Source organism: Ptychodera flava, unplaced genomic scaffold (genome assembly GCF_041260155.1).
Source record: "Ptychodera flava strain L36383 unplaced genomic scaffold, AS_Pfla_20210202 Scaffold_37__1_contigs__length_1687728_pilon, whole genome shotgun sequence".
In the NCBI taxonomy this organism is placed as follows: Eukaryota; Metazoa; Hemichordata; class Enteropneusta; family Ptychoderidae; genus Ptychodera; species Ptychodera flava.
The window spans coordinates 1434522-1457857 of record NW_027248359.1 but is presented as its reverse complement, the minus strand read 5'-3'; the positions used below and the strand labels follow the sequence as shown (position 1 = coordinate 1457857).

Here is a 23336-nt window from a genome sequence, read left to right as displayed (position 1 = left end):
AGCGATGTTAAGGGACTCCTAAAGCTCTTTATTTCATTTTTTACATTATTGGATTAAGGATGGATTCAAACCTTGGTTTGGTTTTCTTGGTTTTTCTTGGTTTGCTATAGATTAAGAAAGGGAGTGTACGTAGGCTATGTCTGATTCAGTAATCGTTTCTGCAATATTGACCATTCCAGGACAAAATGCATTATTACAGAAAGGCGTCAATAAAAGCCTGTAAGGATGTTGATAATATATCATGAGAATTGTACCATTTCGTTCAGACGTTACAACAAAATACAAATGCTGTCGAGCCTTCTCAATCTGGGGATTAGTTTTATCTTTCAACAAAGTATGCAAAATGTTGGGTATTTGAAGTCGAACTTTAAGTATAGATTCTCTAAACTTAAGTTATTTGTGTCTCGGCTATGTCGCTATTTTGTGTTTTGACTGGTGGTCATCTTATACCCTTCATCTTTAATAATTCACTTTTCTATTTTCACAGATGAACATTACTGTATACTTTGCAAGAAAAACATAAAGCGTTGTTCTTGAATTTGTCCAAGCCTATTTTTATTTATTTGCCTATCATAAATGTGTCTCACTTTTCCGTCCGTTTATGTATAACATATACAACTGCTATGGATATTGTACAGCACAAAGTACATTTCTAAAATTTAACCGCAGTTTGGTCACTATTAAAAAAACATAGAGACAGACAGACAAATATGTTTTAATAATTCTTATACCAGTTGCCCATTCAGTCATCTGCAACTTGTTGGATTTAGTTTGTTTTGATATCAATTAATACAAACGGGATTTCTTCTCTTATGTGACTTGTGCTTCACCTGATCGATCCGACATATACAAACGGTAATCCTGCAAATAAAGATTGTGGTATTATATGTTATAGTATATGTTAATAAACAATAATTTTACATCAGCACATATAATATAATTTTATTTACTTTACTTGAATTGACTATCAGATACACTGTGCACGTCTCTAAATATACCATTCCTCATCTGCACAAACACTTCATTACACATTCATTTGCTTAACGATTTTCAGCACACGTCACGATATTAAGTCACAAAGGGTTCATGAATAATTTATCATTCAGCTTATAATCTGCATAATAATTTTACACCAAATGTTTGAATGCGACACGTCAAAGCTAAAAAATATACAAACATTGTTTGTGGTGATAATCGTTATGTCTAGCGTTAGACTGTCGCAAACAGCGCTCTCACTTTTGGATAATATAAAGATTTTGAAAATAACTTACTTTCCCTGGCTTTCACTTCAACCTTGTTCAAATAATGACAAATCCTTCATGATATCTTTAAATGTCGGCCTGTCAGATGGGGAGCTTTCCAAACAGGAATTCATCAACTTGTACCTGGTTAACGAGGAACGTATAAGTAAGAATATGGTGATTATAGATATGACGCTTCGCTATTGAGTAACTTCTTTGATGATGTGGTTTAGTTTAAGTGAACGAAGAGATTTCTTATAACATTGGCTGAGATCAACAAGCGTAAGGGAAAATACAGTGATTTGTTTAACTACTCACAGATGCAAAGGACAATCTCCAGGCTTGGGAAGTTTGAATCCGTTTTTAACTTTTTGGATGACTTTGTTTTCTTCGTCATCGCTGTAAGAGCTCCGTCCTGGAAGCAAAAGATTGTATTGCTTATTAGTCTTCTGTGTTGTTCTCATTATTTTCATTGACTTGTCTACTTAATCACTGCATTAAAATAGGATATCACTGGGCAGCTCTTCGTTTAAAGACCATCATTTGATGGGGCAACGTCTGTGCTATACCGCTATTCTCAGAAAGGCTTTGCTTTGAGCGCACAGCGCCATCATCAGTAGACAAGTGGGAAGGCGACACCGATGGTAGGGCCTGCGCAATCAATGTAAGTATAGATCCCAAAATGCACTTGTTTGTACGAGTGCGATCTCTGTCGAGTACACGAAAAATTGTGATGCAATGCGCTTCTGGCTTTATAACGTTTAAATAATACAAAGAAAAATGGTAAACGTTTTCCTTTCATAACTGTTGAGAGAGTCATTTGGTGGCTTGGCAAACTGATGGATGGATTGGTGGATAAGTTGACAGATTGATGTAGGCGGTACCATGCATGAGTGTAGAGGTGTGTACGTAAGTATATGCTGGCATGTTTTTTGATTAACTAAAATAATGAGGATAAACAGTAAGCGCATGATTACTATAATGTGTGAGTGTATATACCTGTGTGTATGTGTTTGTTTGTATGTTTTGCAAAGCACTTTTCCGACGTCAAAAATTATTAACTCACCAAAAGACAGAATCTCCCACATCAAAATACCGAAGGACCAAACATCACTTTTAGCATTCATAGTCTCTTCATTAAGAGCCTCGTTCTTTGAGTAGACATCTATTGACTGATTCTTACCAATAGGCAAATAGCAGAACATGATATTAACGCGATACGAAAAAAAAAATATATTTGGAAGAATGATGATGATAATGATGATGGTATGATGATGACGATTATTATTATAATGATGATGATCGTCATGAGGTTGTTTGCGGTGACGATAATGATTACGATAAAGATGGTGATTATGGTGACGACGAAAATAGTCACTGGGCAATATGCTTGATATGCGTTCAGTATATTACGTATATTTACACATAAGGAACACAATATTAGTTTTATATGTTACATATATCTTTGCATATGGAACAAATCAATATTAATGCCTTAATATACGTACAGTATATCTATGTAGAACAAGAGCATACGTAATGCAGATCTTTGCACACAAAATGTACACTGTACATGTGGAATTTAATAGCATACATACATGTAATATTACGGTATTTGAAAAATGTAGATTGTCAGGATGTGTGTGGGTATTATTGTATATCTAGCATTTTGCCTAGTTAATTATGATGATGAAGATTACAATGTTGATCATGAAGTGGTGGAAGAATACATTGGTGGATGATGATGATGATGATGATGATGATGATGATGATGAGGATGATGAAGATGATGATGATGAGGATGATATCGATGGTGATGATGATGATGATGATGATGATGATTACTATACCTTGCCGTTTTTTGTTGTTGATGATGTTGTTGTTGTTGTTGTTGTTCTCAAAATTATTAATATCATTATTATTAACTACTATATAAATTAAACAAGAAATTCACTTGAGGTACCACACCTTTACTTTATCAGTAACCACTGAGGTTTCCATGACCTTGTTACAGTAACAAAAATCGGATATTTTGCAAGTATAAGTCTGGCAATACTCAAACACAAGGATACAGTTCGACGTAAGACAACCATGGACAACCTGTAATAGCGTAGCAATGGTGAGCTGACAGTATATTTTATATACACAAATTACTTTGATACCTATTTACATACACCACATACCTTATTTTCCTACTACGTAGAATTCATTACGGTGTAGTATAAATAGATCGGATTTAAGCAAATTTAACATTAGACTCGCCAGTTTAGCTTTGTTGTTTTTTTATCTACGTTCATTAAAAAAGGCTAGAACTAATTGTAAGCGATACATATAACATATAATAATCTGTCATTGGACTATACAATAATGTACAGTAATTGTTCGATAAGGCTCAACCCACAACGTACAGCACCCAGTCACATAGGATGATGCTACAGTCAAAACCGCTTGCCATAATCCCCACTCTGAAAAAAGTGGTTTAATACGGCTAGTTTTCAATCGGGTTCGAACCCACAACATACGGCATCAGTCGCCTAGCGGAGAGGCCACAGAGAGAACCGCTCGGCTAAATCTCCACTCCCAAAAAAGAGTGGTTCAATAGCCGGCTAAGTTGTTACATTTTTCTGACTGAGACCGCTCCACACGTTGTAGAGTTCGTGAAGCACTCACGCACGCATGCTCACAATCACACATCGCACATACAAACTGAGCAAAGTTGTTACATTTTTCTGACTGCCACCCCTCCACGTGCTGTAGAGTTGACACTCTCATACTCGCTAATCAACATCATACACAAACTTTATCAGAGCAATGAATACAGCGTTTAACTGGGCGAAATATTGCCTCCAGGAGAATTGTATACTTTTACATGCATCACATAACTAAAAAGGTGATTCGTGACAAACCTACTTCAAGTCCAGCTAGATGATCCATTCCTCTGGCGATATCAAAAATGAGATTGATAAGTTGATTTTGAAAACCACTCATACGTGAAATTCTTTGACGAGTTTTCTTCAGAAAGTTTCGTAAGTCTCCGTGTTCTGTGTACTCCATAATCAAATACGGGGATGCACCTGCAGTATATCACAAATGTTATTTGTGAGGTACAACAGTCTACAAATCTTTAGCAAAACCTTTCCTATGCATTATATTCCGCATTGCAATTGTTAATATCCCACTGCTTGCATTGAATATATTTATATCTATGAAGAGACAATTAATGTCCATATACGAAGGATACACGATAAACTGAATGTAGACAATGAATATTAACATTATGTGAAGAGCAAGCAACGAATTCTGTTATAGAACATTTAAACATTTCGGTAGCAACATAAACCATACAACGTACCGTCTCCAGTACATTTTGCAATCATCTGAACTACATTCCTTTGGTAAGAAAGTGTTTGTAGGAAAGCGATCTCTCTTCGTAATCTTAAATTTGATTCTGAACCAGCACTATCTGTTTGAATGAGAAAACAAAAAAAGGTAAATTAAATGAGTTGGCGTCTTAGGCCGAGAAGATGCCATAGTTTTAAAAAAGAGAGTTCTCTGAAACAGTGTCTGGGAGACAGATAGAACTTAAAGTTACCCATTCATCGCTGGGTGGAGAAAAAAGCCTGTTTGATATCGAACACTTACCATCCTTTGGTTTCTTGACCGCAACGACATTCGATCCAGGTTTGCCGCCAACGAACCATGCTTCTGCCTTATATACTTCAAACATCTCCGAAGATTGAATTACATCATTCAAGTGTAGTTGATTGCGGTCAACTTCAAATGCACTATGTCCGAGTTGTTCGTACGTTGACTGCCTTAAGTTGTCAAGATTTGTGTAGTGGCCTTCGTTATTCCTTCGCTGTTTTAGGTTAAAGGAACACATGACACGTCATGTCAATCGGTATAAAAATCAGCGTTATACATCATGCGTATGCATACCGGGACAAACGATAGACATGTATATTTATAAAGAATGTACACACAAACAGGTATGTACTTACTGCATCATCAATATCATCGATAACGATCATTTCAATAGCTTCGTCAGCTTTGTCAGCATTTAAGGGTCCGGCAACTTCAAGCTCCGCTAAAAAAATGAAATATGGACAAGAAGATATCACATTTTTGCATTTACTAGTATATGCCAGTATACTAGTACGTCCTCTTGCCATTTCCAATAGGTCCCTGGTTGATTCCTCGATACTGTAAGTGCCATGCTGAAACCTTCAAGACAGAAAGGATTGAGGGAGTGGCTGAAGGAATCGTGATCTAAATGTTATTTTAGATTCCCTCATCCCTTCAAGGCGATTGAACAACTTCTTCTTTACTATCAAACTATTTATAAGTAACAAAACACACTACCATATACTCAGACATTTAAAGTCAATGATAAAAAACTACAATTTAGATATATTTTTTTCAATACGTCTGCTTTGTATCAACTCCAATCTCTTGTTTTACACCCAGTCAGAATTGTAACAACTTTTGGTCGGTTATTGAATCAATCTTTTTTGAGATTTGGGATTTAGCCGACCGGTCTAGTCTGTTGCTTTCTCGGCTAGGTGATTGGGTACCGTACGTTGTGAGTTCGAGCCCGATTGAAACCATCGTATACCCTATCATGTTGAAATAGTAAGTATTTAGCTGATCAAAAGAACATGCATATCTGTTATTTGCTGTGATACCGCTGATTGCCGTTCTGATGACCTCAGTAAGATTTGTTGAAATTTTGATAAAAGTTGCATTTTCGGGGGGTTGGGGTGAATTTTCCTCTTTTTGGTGAAGACTTCTTTTCTGAATAAAATTCTCTGGTTTCCTTGGAACTTAGTATGCAAGTTTCTTGGGGTCACCTTAATCAAGTTTATCAAATTGAGGGGACATATACATAATTGTATTTATTTATTTATTTATTTATTTATTTATTTATTTATTTATTTATTTATTTATTTATTTATTTATTTATTTATTTATTTATTTATTTATTTGGGTTTGTTTCGAATTGAAAACATGTTCACAAAAAAACACTCTTAATGTAAAATATTTACCTACAAGGCTTGTAGTATGTTAAAGCGCATCTCATTTGCAACAATTCGATTAACAAACTTAATTAAAAAATCAAGCTATTCTTATTTCCCTGCAAACGAACACTAAAATTGTACGTTGTTTCCCTTCTTTACTCTGAAAAACAGTTTACGGAATAACAATAATCTTTGAGGCATCTTGACCAAAGGTATCCATCATAAATGTTATTACAAAACTCATTAAAAGATGAGATGTAACATTGACAGAAGAAAGCTTCAGAGATAAGAATAAAGCTTTTTGAGATAGCTCTGTCACAAAGAGCGTACCATAATCACCATTCCATCTTTTCTCCACACAGAAACTGAACAGGTTGAGCCAGTAATACTTCTCTTACTCCTACTGTTTTTAATGTTTATCTCGTCAATTAATCTATCGCACGTTTTTAGCACCATTTCCCAGATTCTTGAACCTTGGTGGTCAAAATTGGCTGTTCTTGTCATCTTGATCACCCCTTTATAATGGTTGGGTTGGTGACAAATGTAGGTTTGGTACCGTTGGTGCGTTGTACTTTACAAAAAGAAATGTTTACGTAGGAAAGGTTCAGGTTTGGCTACTCTCGATCTTTTTTCCAGCAACCGTGGACTACGGTTAACCTTGCTGAAGCACCATAGGTACGATGCTGTATGGACCTATGTGTACATTTTCCTATCAGTATTTTACCCTCAACCACAATTCAAGGAAAACATAGTGCATGAACACAAATCATCGTAAACAGACTTAGGTTGCTGCAAATTTTGCCAGGACCAAACATTACATGTACAATAAAAGAAGGGCTTCGACTACTTACTACCCTGGCGTCTACAAGTGGCTAGTTTGCCCTGCCTTGCAGGGTTATATGCCATAATACGGCTACCGCGTCGTAATAGCCGAGCACTCTTGACTTGTATACAAACTGTAGGGTCAATAACTGACAATCATGCATCGGTTGATACGGTGACAGAAAAATAACGTAAGTAAAAATCTCGGTGGTTATATTTTACGGTCACGCGTATGTTAGTCCATGGAGGTAAATGAGTTATATTCTACCTTCATGGTCAGTCACTCCCTACGATCATTGACCCAGTAGTGGAAATAGTACCTACGTGCTAAACGGCTAGCATTGTAGCATTGTGGAAATTCTTTTGTCATAAGATGCTCACTAGGTCTGCACAGTTTCCCCCTTTTTGATGAAAATTGGTGTTGTACTTGTAGGGAAATCTGTGAAACCAACAAATTTATTTTGCTTTAATCGAAATTATACCTGTCTTAAAAAGTATTCTTAATTAACTGCCAACGTGTGGGTGTTGTCATCTTGATGTAATAACCATTCCCCAGATTTCCAATTTATATAAGTGAGCGCGTAAACAAGAAAAGTAAACTCATGAATTTTAATTCTCGTGGTGGCTTTGGCATGGTCGTCACACCCAACGCGTCTAAATCTGTGTTGGTAAAAGTTCATGGCGTAAATAACATGTAAAAATATGACCAAAGTAAACAAAGTCTAAAGCAAATTCAAGAGGAACACCACACAGCTAAACCGATGGAACAATCTAGAGGCTCTTCGACAATATCAAACGGGAAAATTTAGATTTACGTAAATTATATATAATATTATGATAACAACAATAATTATTGCTGATCATTTGTTTGTATTTTGGTCGAAAATTGCGTTCTCTTTTGAAACCGTTTGCTTTGATACCTAGATTGGTTGGTTGACCATTTTCGTTTATCAGATTTACGACTACTGTTGTGGGTAATACAAACCGAAACCGTGTGCAATATATTACTCTCGACACACCCTTACACGTTAAACGACAGATAAGAAATTGTACTGTATAAGAAAATGTAACACGGACTTCTCTCTGACCTTTTTAATTGCTGGTACAAATTCGCCAGTAAAGTGGTATCTATGTGTAGTATGAACCTGTCTCTAAGAGAAAGTACATTTAGAGAAATTTCAAGCAATGAATGACTTTGGTTTATAGGAGAAGGTCTATTGGGTAAATATGAAGAATATGTGTATGAAGTGTACTCTTCTCTGACATTTACTACATCGTATATGCACTCGCCTGTTTTTCTTTTCTTCAAGTAACAAGAAAGTACGATAACTAAAACAGCAACATTTGATAAAGTTACAATGGTTGAAGGTAGCCAGTAAAGTAGGTGGCCCTCTGAATTTCCATTCTGAATGCCTGTGAATTAAACACATTTTAAGACTGTCAATGTTGGTTTCATGCAAGGCAAAATCAATAATATTACATTTTCAGATCAGTGAACTAAACACCCAATACTATCGTAACACTGCTCGAAAAAGGTGAGTGTATTAACTGACCTTTGCTGCACTTGCAAGATTCATTAGTACCTGTGGTTCCATTTGCGGCCATGTCACCGTTCCTAGCCACTCTTGACATTAAGACAAGGCATGCATTCGTCGCCAACTGAGGTATAGAAAGGTTTATTGACCTTTGTCATCCAACTAATGGATTAATGACTGATCTTATACAGGTTGAACTAAGCGTCATACCAGTGACATCATAGTCCACTTCACTGACCACGTGCGCCAGAGATTAAGTAGAGTTTTTGTGTGTTTTAGCGTGTGTTCCAATTTATTGAAACTAACCTTAAACATTCTTCTATGTTGAATTATGAGTACGGACGACGCATGAAAAAAAAAGAAAGGGGGCTCTTGTTTGCAGATAATGGGGCAAATATAGTGGTTACATTATTTCTTACATAAGGAAAGGGAAGAATTAAACGTGCCAAGGGCTGCTATGATTATGTACAGTACCAATCTATGACAACCATCATCATTATCCATAGTTGTCGACGTCATCATCATCATCATCATCATCATCAGCAGCAGCAGCAGCAGCAGCAGCAGCAGCAATAGAAAAAGCAGCATCACAATCAGCAGCAGCAAAAGCATCGTCCTAATTGTCATCTTCTTCATTGCCATTTCGAATTTTGTATTGTCTCTAGTTTAATAATTTTCACATTTGTTCTGCAATTTCTTTCCCATGAACATACCCAGCTACCAATAACCCTTACTTGACATCAACATGTAAATTACTTTGTCGACAAACATAAAGATATTGTTGGTAGGCCAAATTATTGACAATTCCTTTGGAAACCTTGCATTCAAAACATTCTGATACTCTTGTTTATTAAAAACTGCCAAATGGCAGGGGAGGGAGGGGATGTGCAATCTCTGACAAGCATTACTGGAGGGCTATTAAATTTCGAGGAAAAAACGACAACTATTCCTTGATAGGTCTATCCCGACAACTATACGTCCAAGTAATTCTCTTGAAACATTTTTAATGAACAAAGAATAGTTTTGCACCGCTACATTAATGATGTACACCTAGGTTTTGTGGTTTTAACCCAATATAATTGTCTAAAATAGATTCTTAACGCGGAAAATATTCACAACATGTAGACGTTTGAGTATATTAAGAAGGATCACAATGTAAGCGTTAATCTCCGGTTCAATAGAAAATTGGTCTTTAAATTGGAGATTAAAATTTTACTTCCCTGTGAGATTGGTCTATACCTCTTTTTGACATATATAAATCCAATAACCCCTAGCTTAAAATTTTGGAATATGCATTAATTAACACCCGTTCAACAGAGTGTGTCAAAACTGGAACCTTGGACATGACACGCTAAGCTGCTTAGTAACTTTTCATAAATGAAGATTTTTAAAGCAGAGTGTTAACAGTCCAGTAGTTTCATAATGGCACTAATAGCTATTTTACTAATCACATTTGTTAAGCTACACTTTTGCATTCGTATGGTTTATGGTTAAAATAAGTATTGTTGTAGATAGAATCATATTTCAAGTGTACCGAATTCGTTATAGAAAAGATCCATGTTACGTTTCCATTTCATGATACAGCTTTGGTCTCTGATCGGGTACACTTCGACTCAATTTTGTTCTCTTTTGTCAATCCTACAAATTTAGTACGGACATTATAACCAAGTCAAACTCTCTATAATTGCAAACTTGTCGCTACCGTGCTAAAAACTCAACATCACCATAGTTTTACTAAAATTCACTAATCCTGTAAATGAAGGCGTCCTGAATAAGGTCAAGGAGACATCCGACGCACATGGGGTCAGCGAAATCAATTGTGTAAGTGGTACCAGATAGCATGATCCGTATCATTTATCTAACCTGCCACTTGACGTCATAGGACATCAAAAGATACTTTGTCAAATTAAATACGGACATTCAAACAACCTGGATACAAAAGTATGTTATATAAAACTTCGTCAATAGTGATCCATAATAAATGAGTTTGGATCATTTACTTGAAACAAACTATCTGGCTATCCATAAAAATGACTGCCGATGATAAGTATTAATATATGTATTTCAGTTACAAAAGGAAAAATCACGTAAAATCATTCACTTAATTTTATTTCCTCGAACGCTGACGAGTGAGTACAGTTAACGACCCGCTAGTAAAATTACTCAAAAGCAAATAAAACGAAGACGTCATTGAACTCAGAAACTGAGCATTTTGCAAGTCATGTGTCCAACTCGTTCTCTTAAGTTTCCTTGTTTATCTTTCATGTGTAACTTAACGGGATAATAAAGCTTTATTTTTTTAACTGTACGACAGACTAATCTGCCTACAAAGCATTCGACTAATGCTACGGTGAATGATAAACAAAATATCCGTTTGTCACTCCTTATAACATTTGTAACAGAAACTTAATGTAAATATTCTTGCCAAAATAAAAACTTGATACGGCAAATAAATGTTTTACTAATTTACATGTGAAATTTCTCCATATGTTGATCAGAAATTCTTTAAACACATTACAATTATATAAACATTTTTATAATATATAAATCGCACAGTGAGTTTGAGAAACTATAGTGTCAATATACCATATGTTAAAATAATCGACGCAAAAAAATGTTTTAAACGGTGCCCCTAAAAATACAAAAATATATTCTGTACTCTGTGTGTATATATTACATTTCGATTTGACGTTTCTGTCCACCAAATAGCAACAATTCAAATAGTTACAGCACAGATGTGTTTCCCTACAAATACTAAAAGTCAAATAGTAAAAGTAAGTAAAACTTTAAAAATTAAAATGTCCAAAAATGTTGTCATAAATCTTCAAAAAGTAACTACAGTATATTGTGTATTGTGTGCATTAAAGTTTTGAACTATCACAAATTTCAGTCCTATCTCGGTATAAGTTGTAGGTGACCAGTACAAAGTACAAAACATCTATTTGAGGGTGAAGGCATAAATTGTATTACATGCAAGTACTAATTTTTGCTCATCGTATTTTTAAAAGCATCAGAAATTGAACTTAATATATTTTACCGAAAATATGTCTGAAATTCCTTTCATTGAAAAGAAACGCTGAAAGAGATTTGCAAGTTAAAAATCAAATTTCTAAGCTCTATACCCCAAAACCTCTTTCTTAAAATATGCTTTTAGCCTAAGATAATCAAACTATTATCATGCCAGTGACAAAAGTCAGACAGAAAACAACCGCAAATATGAACAAAAAAGACACTTCATAAATCATACAAATTAACTTAATGCCCCAAATTCTACATACGCAAAACTTTATCTAAGTAAAAAAAATCACGATAAGTATCCTCTTCCAGGGTTTCGTTTCCTAGAATGGAAGTGAAGGGGAAAATATCACTGAAAATGATAACTTTAAAGATTAAAAAAAATGAATATATATATATATATATATATATATATATATATATATATATATATATATATATATATATATATATATATATATATATATATATATATATATATGGATTTTTCTGTCAGCTTATCTGTCTGTCTCTCGGTCTGTCAGTCTGTTGGTGTTTCTGTCTTTATGGTTCGCCAAAAACCTGTTTCAGAATCACATACAGTAATTTCCTTACACTAAACTGTCCAATGCTATTATGAGTCAACGTATTAATGATTAGGCATTATATGTGTCATAGTGGATCATTTGGTTGTGTGTTACTCATTCATTAGAAATCAAAGATTTAATCCTTTAAAAAAATAACAATGAACACATATACAATTAATTCTGAATTCTCACCGTGTTAGAATTGCATCACAGGTGATTTGTTGATAATTCATCCACGATTTCTTTAAACGATGGCCTGTGACGTTCACATTTCTCCATGCAAGAATTGATTAACTTGTACCTAGTCGACACAGAAGTGGAGCCAATATATACATTATCGTATAATATTCTTAATGCTTGGTATACACTGTCGTATTATATATGATATGATATTCTCATATCATGTTTTTAGAATGTAGAAGTAGGCAAAATTGAAATCGCATTGTCGGTTGTTCTAATACTTACAATGGTAGGGGGCATTCATTTGGCCTCGGAAGTATGTATCCACTCTCTGTATCATCAGAAAAGTCGATGTCGCCTATCTTACCAGAAATAGTTTTTCCTGTAAATGGTATAATACTTTTTAGTTACAACAATCATTGGTTGCCATGGACGTTGCATAAAATATGTGAAAAGCAGGGTTGTTTCCTCGATGTAGATAGGTACGTTGGTTGGTAGGTAGGTAGGTAGATAGGTTTGTAGGTAGGGAGGTTTTGTTGATTTCTTTAACACGTCAACGCACACTTGAATATGAATGTTGTTTTATACATGTTCATAACGTTCAATCATTTGTACATGTGGTGAAGATCTGTAAATATAATATTAAGAAATCAGATACGCGACTCACCATAAGAGAAGATTTCCCACATCAATATGCCAAAGAACAAAACGTCATTTTCGGTACAGCAATGGTTTCTGTGTTTCTGTTGTTTTCCAATAAAAGCACCCGCATATTAAAAATGAAAAAGGTAGTTTAGTTACATTTAAAGTTAAATAAAGAATTATAAGCTTATCATAATTCGAATATTGATAGGTCCGGCTTTCACGAAAATATCATGATAAGGGTACTTTTAGTCAAAATCAAGGTGGCGTAGAGTAAACGTGTCAAAATTGCCGACCGTTTTGATGCCCCATTTCGTGGCAATCGTTAAGAGGTTTAAGGTGTTAATTTTTGTTTAACGCCATTAAACATATCGAGAGTTGAAAAAGTGCTTTTCAAAAGTATTTTTGACGAGTTGCAATAAAAAAATGTGATCTTTATATTCATGAAGTCTGTTTCCATGGCTAATCTTTTTCGTGGTAGAAATATCAGGGGTTTTTTCAACAACCCAACCTAAAAGAGCTTTGATTACTGCAGCAATGTAACAATAAGAGTATATATGGTTGAAAAAATTACATGTAATGTCTTCTTAACTTCTATGCTACTTGTACTACTAGTAGTACTACGAATATATCGACATCATCATCATCATCATCATCATCATCATCATCATCATCATCATCATCATCAAGAAAGAAATTGGTAATGATAATGAGCAAGCAAGTTTGTATAATAGATGTTTTCATATGGTGCCTAAAAACACGTCATTTTTGTCATTATTTTATTTATATAATATTTCTTGTAAAAACGACGTTGACATTTAAGTATTCTAACCCTACCTTTAATGGAATGCTATGCTGGGCTTTTTCTACAACATGGTTACAGTACCAGAAGTTCGAAATTTTGCATGTATACCTATTTCGACAAGTGTCTGGGAACACCAGTATACTTTCTGCTTTAAGATGACCATGAACCACCTGCAAGGCATAAAACGGACAATGGAATTAAAATTTAATCTTTTTCTATGTCAATCCGAGAGTTTTTGTGCTATAACATTACATCAAATTTCCATTGAAGTATACGCATAAAGGAAAAAAAAGTGTTTTGAATTTGGAATAACATAGGCAGCAGTAGAAGATTTGGCGACAAGAAAGAAAAAAAAAGAAAGAAAGTTAACTCATCGGAAATGTGACTGACCATATTATCATGCCTCACGATTTAAGGTTGCTGTTCAAATTCGAAGTTTAAGCAGTTTGTAACTACACTGATTTGTCTACCTTACAGAATAATGAAACTTTTTCTACGAGCAATGAAGCGGTATTGCGATCTCTTTTCTAAATAGAATCAATATTTTATCATTATTTTTTCTCAATATGTGAAACTTATTATAGCTATTAAATATTTCTATTATAGAATACAGTGTAAAATATCAAATCTTACTTCAAAGTCAGTCAAATGTTTCATCCCTCGGGCTATATTTAGCAGAAAAACTAGTATTTGATTCTGGAAACTGCTGTCATTTGAAAGACTTCCATTGCTTTCCTTGATAAAGCTTCTCAAATCACCATGACTCGCATACTCCATTAACAAATATGGTGGAAAACCTAACAAGGCAAACGTATTGGTATTTTACTCCTGCCGCATTACAATAAAACAATAAAACAATTGAATAACATTTATATCATAGATTACAGTAATGAGAGTTGTTTGCGGTTACCTACATAATCCCCGCCTTTAAGAAGGCGATCATAAAAGGTATATATATTTTATTGTCAAATGTTTGAAAACAAATACATCGGTACAATTCTATGGAGATGTATTGATGAGCGTTGAGGCATAAAAGGGCTGCTCACCGCATAACTTAGGGTTAAAGATTATAACAAAATAAGACATACACAATAGTTTACAGAAGAAAGGCTACAGAAAGAGCGCAAAAACAATAACATGAAGGACACATCTTACCTTCTTCTGTACAGCATGAAATCATCTGGATGATGTGAGGATGTGTAGGTAGCGAATAAAAGAAGTCTATCTCTCTTCGTAGCCGCACATCAGAATCGTTACCTACGCTCCCTGTTCAAATAGTGCAGTAAATAATATCTTGTGATATGTTTATAATATTTTCATTCGTAAAGGGAAAAGAGAAGAATATCACAGTAAAATATATTTTGTATAGTACACCTCAAGCTGAAATTCAATCTGAGTAAATGTTTTTCGCTGTCGCTTGCATTAACAAAACCTAGCTCGTTTGAAATTCTCTGACCTTTTGGTACCTTTACGGCTACTACTGTTGTTCCTGGTTTTCCGCCAATAAACCATGCTTCAGCTTCATATATGTCGTACATATTCGACCTTTTCATGACTTCCTTCAAGTGAACCTGGCCCCTGCTCATTTCTAACGATTTGAGCCCGATCGTCATGTATGATGTTGGCTGAACGACAGTTGGCCGGGCGTATTTGGCTCTGTCGTCTGTCTCCTGTATTGATAAATTGATAAATATAAGTAGGGATACAAGAGAACATAAAATTTATGTTTCATACGCTAAGCAATCATCAGGATGATTGCTTAGTGCATGCCATATCCTGTAGAGTGACAACTAAAAGTTCCTAGATTCTCAATATTACCGCCCTGCAGGAATGCATTGAGCACTAAACTTTGCCTGCATTGACAAGCAATCCATTTCAAGTACGAAGTAAAAATATCTGTTACTAAAGTTTCATGCATCCAGCAATTTTCAGATAGAAGTGAAAGAACTCATAGCTGTATACTCTCATTTATATGTTTTGGATGTACCATTCTATTTGTAGAGGGTGTTAAAATTTGACTGCAGAGCGTTTGTTTAACAGTGTACAATAAGCCCCTTTTGCAGTTCCTCGGACCAGCGTTCTATACCCATGATGACATTCGAAACTAGCGGCTTCGAGGGTACAACTTTATGCGTATCGCCTATTCTTTAACACAGGTCTGCTACTGAACTCTTGACCCATTTTCTGTGTCTGCAGCAGGTCGCAAGTTAATGTTCGCGTTGCATGTGAATAAAATGCAATGTTGATGAACGTAAATGTAATGCGTATTTATCGTAGGATACTGTGTGCGTCTGTTGTCAACAGTATTCAAACTTATAAAAATGCTCGGTCTCGGGCGCCGAATTTCGGATGTTCGATCTCTCGTTCGTCCTTTTTCTGCATTTGGGGCTTGAAGCTACAAAAAACACCCAAACAAGACAATAAAGACACACAAGTTGATATAATAAAATAGCAATAACCCCCTTCGCGGTCGGGTAAATACTCGAGTTTGGTACAATTCGGTCCATAAAGCACTCGCCTGTCCGCTCGTGCTATATTTCGCGCATTGTATCAAAATCTCGTGTATACCCTCCTCCGGCGGGGGTTATTGCTTAATTATCAAAACAGGAAATCACTACTAACTGCATTGTTATCATTATCACAATCGCTTCTTACAACCATCTCGATAGTTTCGTATATCCTTGACAATCTTGAGTCATTCGTCAGTGAGGGGTCTACTCTTGGATCTGAAACACAAAATATGATAGTTCAATGAATTCTAACAACGTGGAAGTACGGCTTATATTAGTCTTTAGACTTTAAGACGACATTACAGACTCTGAGAATACTTGCATTCGGTATCCCCCTCATTCCATTAATATAATTGATGGCTCACCGTGGGTAACTCGAGAGTTTACCTCTTCGTACACGTTGTATCCTTGAAGATAAAAAGATACACGATGAAGTATATTTTCTGTGCGGTACAAAAGTATTCAATAAAAAACACTGGCATTCTTGCACAAAACAAAGCGTACTTGCTCACAATCATTTTTGCAAAGATTTGTTTAATTGGAACGACACTTTTTTAAACAAGATTAAAATATTGGGTTGATCCACCTTTTAAAAAGTACCGTAAGTTGGATGAAAAAAGAGAGAACACTTTTGAAACATTGTGAAAATCACCAGGTTTACTGGTGTCATATTTAATCCTCTTCAGTATTTGAAAACCTAACTCAACTCTAACTGGCAAAATTTTGTTAAATTTATCATTGTATTATTTAATATTAAACAACAAAATGACAATTTTGCCATATTTTTCTTACATTTTGAATGAGAGTCGTTTAATTTTTTATCATGATTTTAATCATTTTAATGACAGTTGTTCAATTTCTGCCACTTTAGAATACGAATACATAATTCAAAACAAAAGTTTTCTAGATAATTTCAGATGAGATCTCCAATGTCATGAAGTAGTATCTAGTTTTTTACTGAAGTTAGCTTTTATCACTAATGCCTAAATTTTGATTTTTAACCTCCAATATATACCCCTTTAACCTTCGAATACACTATGGCAACCATACTGAAGCTTACATTTGCCGCTATTTTTGTGAAATATATAGTTTGAGGGGCTTTTCATCAAGAACGATAAATTCTAATTTGCAAAAATAGTACGTTTACTGTACGTTAACTAATAATAATTAATGCCGTTTTCTATTGTACGTAAAGTGAAACTCTGATAGAGCGTCTGTGTAACAGTTGTGATTCCATTTTAAAAGTGAAAGAAGCAATACAAAAATTAAACATAAAGTAACGACGCAACAATGATCAAAGTTTCTTAAGTACCAATACAAGTACATTAAAATTGTATGTTGAAGGGTAAGACTATGTTTATATTAAAATAGCTTACATATTAATTCCATGTACGAACTTCCTACGTACCTTGATGTGTACTTATTTTCTCTCAACACAATATGCGGTTTATATTTTACAAAACATGCGCCCGCGGTGCTGTATGCTAGAAACAGTTTCAAGTACAAAGAAAGTGCTCTGCTTGTTTATTTTCTTTTCAATTTAGCGACCAATTAAGTGAAAAGCATACAGAATATGTGTAGTTAATGTCGATACCGAGCGTTATTGTTAGTGCTACCATTTAGTATCATTAACAATAGAAGTAAGTAATCAGAGAGGGTATTAGTTGTATCGAATTTATTATAAAACTACTTTGCTATACTCACTTTTTATTCTTCTCTTCAAGCAATAAATCAAAGCCACCGATAACATAATAGCGATGATTCCCGAAATAGCGATAACCGGTACCCAGTAATGTAACTTGATTGCGGGACGTCCAGTTGAGGATAAGAATTGCTCATTGCTGGCTATTGTTGACTGTTCCACATCTATGATAATAACAAAGAAAATAGTTTTATCATTAGCAAGGATAATGGCGCACGCTCAAAATTAATTTAATACAAAACTTCATATAGCATGGCATATAACTGATATAAACTGAAGTAGTAATGAGAATACTGTACCAGACAGGGTAAAGATATTTTACCTAATGTTTGTGGCTGTCTTGTCAAACTTTCACATCAAACTTCAATATAAATTTTTGTCTTATCCCCTACTTTGTTCATCATAGTTTCATTTACGGAATCGAATACCTATGTGCGCTCTTCTATGTTAATTGAATGCAACTACAGTTTTGTTATTTCTGCCTATTGTACCATGTTGTAATGGAATGAACTTAAGCTAGACATAATTCTCACGCAAGGATCCTTTGTAGAATGTCAAAAATTATAGACTGCACTACCCATCGTGAAATGGCAATACATAACACAGCAAATATATGAGTCAATAAGCGATTTCGTGTCATTAAAATATGACATGCATACAGTAAACTCACATTTCGTCTGTAGAGTAATTGTAAAGTTGACCTTGCCGACTTTGTTTTTCACGGTGCATGTATATGATCCAAAGTCTTCAACCGAGACATTATTTATTATCAGTGAATTTCTGAAAACATATAGACCCTGGTGTGTACTTATTATGGTGTGTTGGGAAGAATTGAAGATGATACCACCGTCAGGACTAATCCACTCAGTAGTCGGTTTAGGAAAACAATCGATGTCGCATTTTAACGTAGCATTTTCTCCGAGACTGACGACCAACATATTGTTCCGAGCGTCACCTAAGATTATAGGAGCGGCTGTCGTACATGAGAAAGAGAGACCACATACAGAGATAGAGGCAGTGACAGACGGACACAGAGATACAGAGAGGAAAGACAGACAGAAACAGAGAGAGACACACATAGCAGTTTAGAAAACTAGAAAAACGAAAGGATGACCGAAAAAGACAACAGAGGGTCCGTCGTAGATAGACGGCTTAAATATAGCATGTTCAGTAAAACACCTCTTCTCGTAGAATTATACTAAAAAAGCGGTAGCAAAAGTACATGCCTTGTGGGGAGGTTGACGGCGACAACGAGTATAAAATGAAAATCACCCGAATACAGGGAATTCATGGAAGACGTGTATTCTGTAAGAAGGTTAGATTTAAACAAGATGACATTTAGCCTACTTACATTCAATGATGATGTAAACGCTTTCTGTAGATATCGCTTCTATACCATGACTGCAAATTCGATTGGTTCCAACGCATAAGTATTCACCTCTGTCTCTCCTTGAGACTTGCCTAATACTCAGATTTGGTCCCGCAATGGTACTGCCGTTCGGGAAAAACCAAGAAACGTTTGCAGGTGGGATGGAATCCACTGTGCAAGGTAGGAAGAGGCCACTGCCCTCTCCCGTTATAATGGTTGTATTTGATATGCTGACAGTGGGCTTTCCTTCCCGAAATTAAAAATAAACGCATTTGGTTAACTGACGCTGATGAAAAGGGCGTAGTACTAGCATTAAATAAAGACTTGCCCTAACATTAACGGTATCTATTGTGCTATTATTTTAAAATTTGCACTTAACAACTAAAATAGTATATATCACGTATAAAGAAGTGATCATTGCCTGCACGATTTACATTTACTAACGTAAATGAAATTAGTGAGCGAATGAAATTTTAATTTATACACTGGTGCATCATTGATTCTAAAACATTTCGGAATTATAAAATATTTTCGAAACTTTAGCTGCATTTTGTTTTGAAGAACAGTGACATTAATGAAGCAAACTCACTGAGCCAAAAATGAAAAACATTAAGAATGTTGATCTGCTGCTGTTGATTTCATTTAGTATTTTTTTTCATAAACCGGGTGCAGGACTTGCTATTTAAGGTATGCTGCCTTGAAGTACTTCTAGAACTTGACACTTACGGTATGTGAATACGCTTATATTGACCAACACGTAAGTCTGTTCTCCGTTGAACAAGTTATTGAACACTGAGCAACTATAAATCTCTGGATTGTTTCGCCCTTCTTGTTTGTTTTCTATCAGAAGTGGATTCCTGATACTAGTAGTATTTTCGTTGCCCGGTAGGTTCCATATTAAATCTTGAATCGGTGGATTACCCTCCTCGTAAGGGCAAGTCAGGTTTAGATTGTCGCCTTCCTTGATACATACCTGTCGATTGCCCTTTGACAGAGGTGGATCTGTAGATAACGTTGTTTAATCGATTTGGTTATCATGAAGGGTAGCGACTTTATTTTATGTTTAATATACTCGACAATATGTGCATAAAGAGCAGTACGGGGCAGATAGACATGTAGAAAGGAGACACAGACAGACAGACAGACAGACAGACAGACAGACAGACAGACAGACAGACACACACACACACACACACACACACACACACACATATATATATATTAATATATATATATATATATATATATATATATATATATATATATATATATATATATATATATATACATGTTACAATTACAAGGAACTAAAACATCACACATTCTTAACCGTCTTCTTGGAGCCATGGGTCTAGCTTGTTCAAATCAAGCCAGATGTTTGCACCATCATCGGTATTAAATTCAAAACTTACATTGAACTTTGAATGTGATGTTCTTTTTGCAGGCCCAGTTGAAATGAATTCCGACGTTTCTGAACACACACACTGATACGTCGCATTGTTGTCTTCCATTTTGACTTCTTTGTAATATTTTAAAGGATTTAGAGAATGTCTGTTCGTATCTTCCCCATCTCTTATCCATATCAGGCTGCCTCCCTTCATCTGATTTTCATTGAAAGTGCACTTCAGCTCTACCGTACTCCCCAAAATTACCTCACCGTTTGGACCTACTCCAGACGTGTCGCAGAGAGGGTCCTCATCTGTGATGTTAAACATTAAATCAGTAATATACAGAATGTCAGGCACGGCTTACAAATGATGTTAAATTGCACTGTAATTAAAAGCCGAATCAGGACATGTTTGAATCTAGACGCTAACACAGGTTTCTACCAATTGAGGGAGCAGGAAGCTAGAGCTATCTTGATTTGTGGAAAATGTTTGTCTTGAACTAATTAAATGTGAAACAACAACATTAACATACACTCTATAATAAGTGTAGGGCTTCGAATCGCTTCAGTTAACTTTGATTGCATTAGATAAAAAGGTAACTGAATAATAAACAAATTATAGAACGCTCAAATCACCTAGTGACCATATTAATTGTGTCATCGGCAGAATTCTGAAGCAGCACAACTAATAACTAACACACTTATCGACGTCATAACCGTCTTTTATTTCTATTTACTATGTTTGGTTTACTTTATGAAAACAGAGATGCGCTAGGGTCACTTTCAACATTTAAGTTGATAAAGGTACCGCCATATTGAATGTACATACCGATCACATAAAGTCTTGCTGACAATTCCCGTTCACCAGGAATTATGCTGTCATCGTTAATCTCACACGCCCATACACCCTCGTCTCTCCGCCTGACTTTTTTAATTTTGAGCTTTGCTTCTCCGCAGGATGCATTTTTTGTTACAAAGAAACGTGGCGTCGCGTTGGTAATTTGACCAGTTGTGGTCATTCCTTCGGATTTTGGAAAGGAGCCATTCGTGTTAGGTGACCTGATCAGTATATCTCCTGCTTCACCAGTTCTACATTGTAATGTTACTGGTTGACCCAACCTAGCTATGGTATCTTCTGGTGGTAATTCCCATGAGAGACCTCCATGTGATCTGGACGTAGGCTTTAGCTGTTTATGTTCTGTTCAACAAAGAATGAAACGAGCGACAAGGTCAAGTCAAGGAATTCCCTTAATTTTTTTTTCTTGTTAACAAGAGTTATTGCCTATAGGGCAGATCATCACGCTCACGGTCGAATATTCCCTGCTTCAAAACGTAAACTAAATCACTGAGTTATTATAAGTAAGACAGGTGCAAGCACAGGGCTTGCATGCAAGTCTTATAAATATCACTCAGCTCAGAGTAATGACCATGTGAGAAGAAGGAACTAATTTTGTTTATTGTTAGATATCAGTAGTGCAAATGTTAAGGGAAATGTTTACAACTATGATTTCTTGGAAATTCATGGTAAAGCAACGATAGCTGTTGCTGTTTTGTTTTTGTCAGTGTATGTTATCAAGAATAAACGCACACCTCAAATAACCGACGTAGAAATACTCACCTAGTACCAACAAATTGGCATATTTACTCTGGTCTTCTACTATTCGAGCAAAGCGGCATATCCATGTGCCCTCGTATTTTTGACTGACGGACGAGAAATGCAGGTTTGCCTCCCCCTTCTCGAGATCACCTGTTATTGTACAGCAAGGATTGTAGGATTTCCCCCTTTCAGTTATTAGTGTCTCAGTCATTGATGTACGATTGACGTAATACCATTCCGGGAATTTTGTACCTTTGGTTCCTCCATGTATATCGACCGCGCAGAAAAGAGTCGTTTGACTTCCTTCGTGTGCTCGCGTATCAGTTGGCACTGTACGCCAGGAATATATGTTACCTGATGATGATAAGAGTAAAATGTTTGCCTCTGAACTTGGCCTCATGCTTGATTTTTTGAAGAATATGGTATTTGTGTTTTTCCTTCTCTTAAAGGGTGAGAACCAATAAAAGATGATATTTTAATAGTAATGTACAATTCACATCACGCATATGATTGGCGCAATGTACATGAAGATGATACATTCTGAAAACAAGGAGAACATTTATATAACGACCCTAGGTCGACCGTTACAACGACCAACCGCTGAAGTACTACTTTTCAAATGATGATTTTCGGCAAAGCTCACCATATGTAATCAATGAGATTACTGTCCTCTTGTTCTCCAAAAATACATGCTTTGCTTACCTTTCCCTAGGATGGTCAAATGGGTCAAGAGCAAGAAAATCATCAATATCAGTAAATATTTCAACTCCATGCTGTAGTAAAACATTCAATAACAGATGCAGCTATTTTCCTGTGTGGCGAGAAAACAGGCCGTAAGTAACGCCGGAAACTAATAAACATAGAATTAAGGAAACCCTAATTTTATTCGACCGAAAAAAACCCGCCCTCTGTAGGAAAACCAGAGAAAATGACATAATGAAGCACAT

At 35.5% G+C, this 23336-nt stretch overlaps 2 protein-coding genes across 2 annotated transcripts; both read right to left on the bottom strand.

Annotated features, from left to right (window-relative positions):
• Positions 1-50: 50 nt before the first annotated feature.
• On the bottom strand, positions 51-9258 carry LOC139127792 (tyrosine kinase receptor Cad96Ca-like). Its single transcript, XM_070693665.1, has 11 exons — positions 9105-9258; positions 8372-8494; positions 5243-5328; positions 4884-5100; positions 4594-4704; positions 4152-4315; positions 3210-3341; positions 2308-2419; positions 1560-1656; positions 1272-1385; positions 51-861 (listed from the first exon to the last, which is right to left on the bottom strand). The coding sequence occupies exons 1-10, from the start codon at positions 9256-9258 to the stop codon at positions 1289-1291; spliced, it is 1293 nt and encodes a 430-aa protein (XP_070549766.1). The 3' UTR covers positions 51-861; positions 1272-1288.
• A 1456-nt stretch (positions 9259-10714) lies between these two features.
• LOC139127807 (inactive tyrosine-protein kinase 7-like) lies at positions 10715-21990 on the bottom strand. Its single transcript, XM_070693677.1, has 14 exons — positions 21622-21990; positions 19388-19527; positions 18707-19009; positions 18039-18200; positions 16700-16741; positions 16447-16550; positions 15281-15494; positions 14980-15090; positions 14458-14621; positions 13857-13994; positions 13045-13120; positions 12663-12759; positions 12390-12498; positions 10715-11954 (listed from the first exon to the last, which is right to left on the bottom strand). Exons 3-13 carry the CDS (start codon positions 18972-18974, stop codon positions 12405-12407), a joined length of 1470 nt encoding a protein of 489 aa, XP_070549778.1. The 5' UTR covers positions 18975-19009; positions 19388-19527; positions 21622-21990; the 3' UTR covers positions 10715-11954; positions 12390-12404.
• Positions 21991-23336: the final 1346 nt, after the last annotated feature.

What these genes read in the sequence shown, in the direction of transcription:
- LOC139127792 (XM_070693665.1), bottom strand. Translation starts at nt 9,258, where the DNA reads ATGGCAATGAAGAAGATGACAATTAGGACGATGCTTTTGCTGCTGCTG. An exon ending in GTGGGAGATTCTGTCTTTTG is followed by an intron (nt 1,657 to 2,307) that starts GTGAGTTAATAA and finishes TTTTGCTTCCAG; the next exon opens with GACGGAGCTCTTACAGCGAT. An exon ending in GGAGATTGTCCTTTGCATCT is followed by an intron (nt 1,386 to 1,559) that starts GTGAGTAGTTAA and finishes CTCGTTAACCAG; the next exon opens with GTACAAGTTGATGAATTCCT.
- LOC139127807 (XM_070693677.1), bottom strand. Translation starts at nt 18,974, where the DNA reads ATGTTGGTCGTCAGTCTCGGAGAAAATGCTACGTTAAAATGCGACATC. An exon ending in TTCATGCTGTACAGAAGAAG is followed by an intron (nt 14,622 to 14,979) that starts GTAAGATGTGTC and finishes TTGCCTTGTTAG; the next exon opens with GTTTTCCACCATATTTGTTA. An exon ending in AGCATAGCATTCCATTAAAG is followed by an intron (nt 13,121 to 13,856) that starts GTAGGGTTAGAA and finishes GGAAAACAACAG; the next exon opens with AAACACAGAAACCATTGCTG.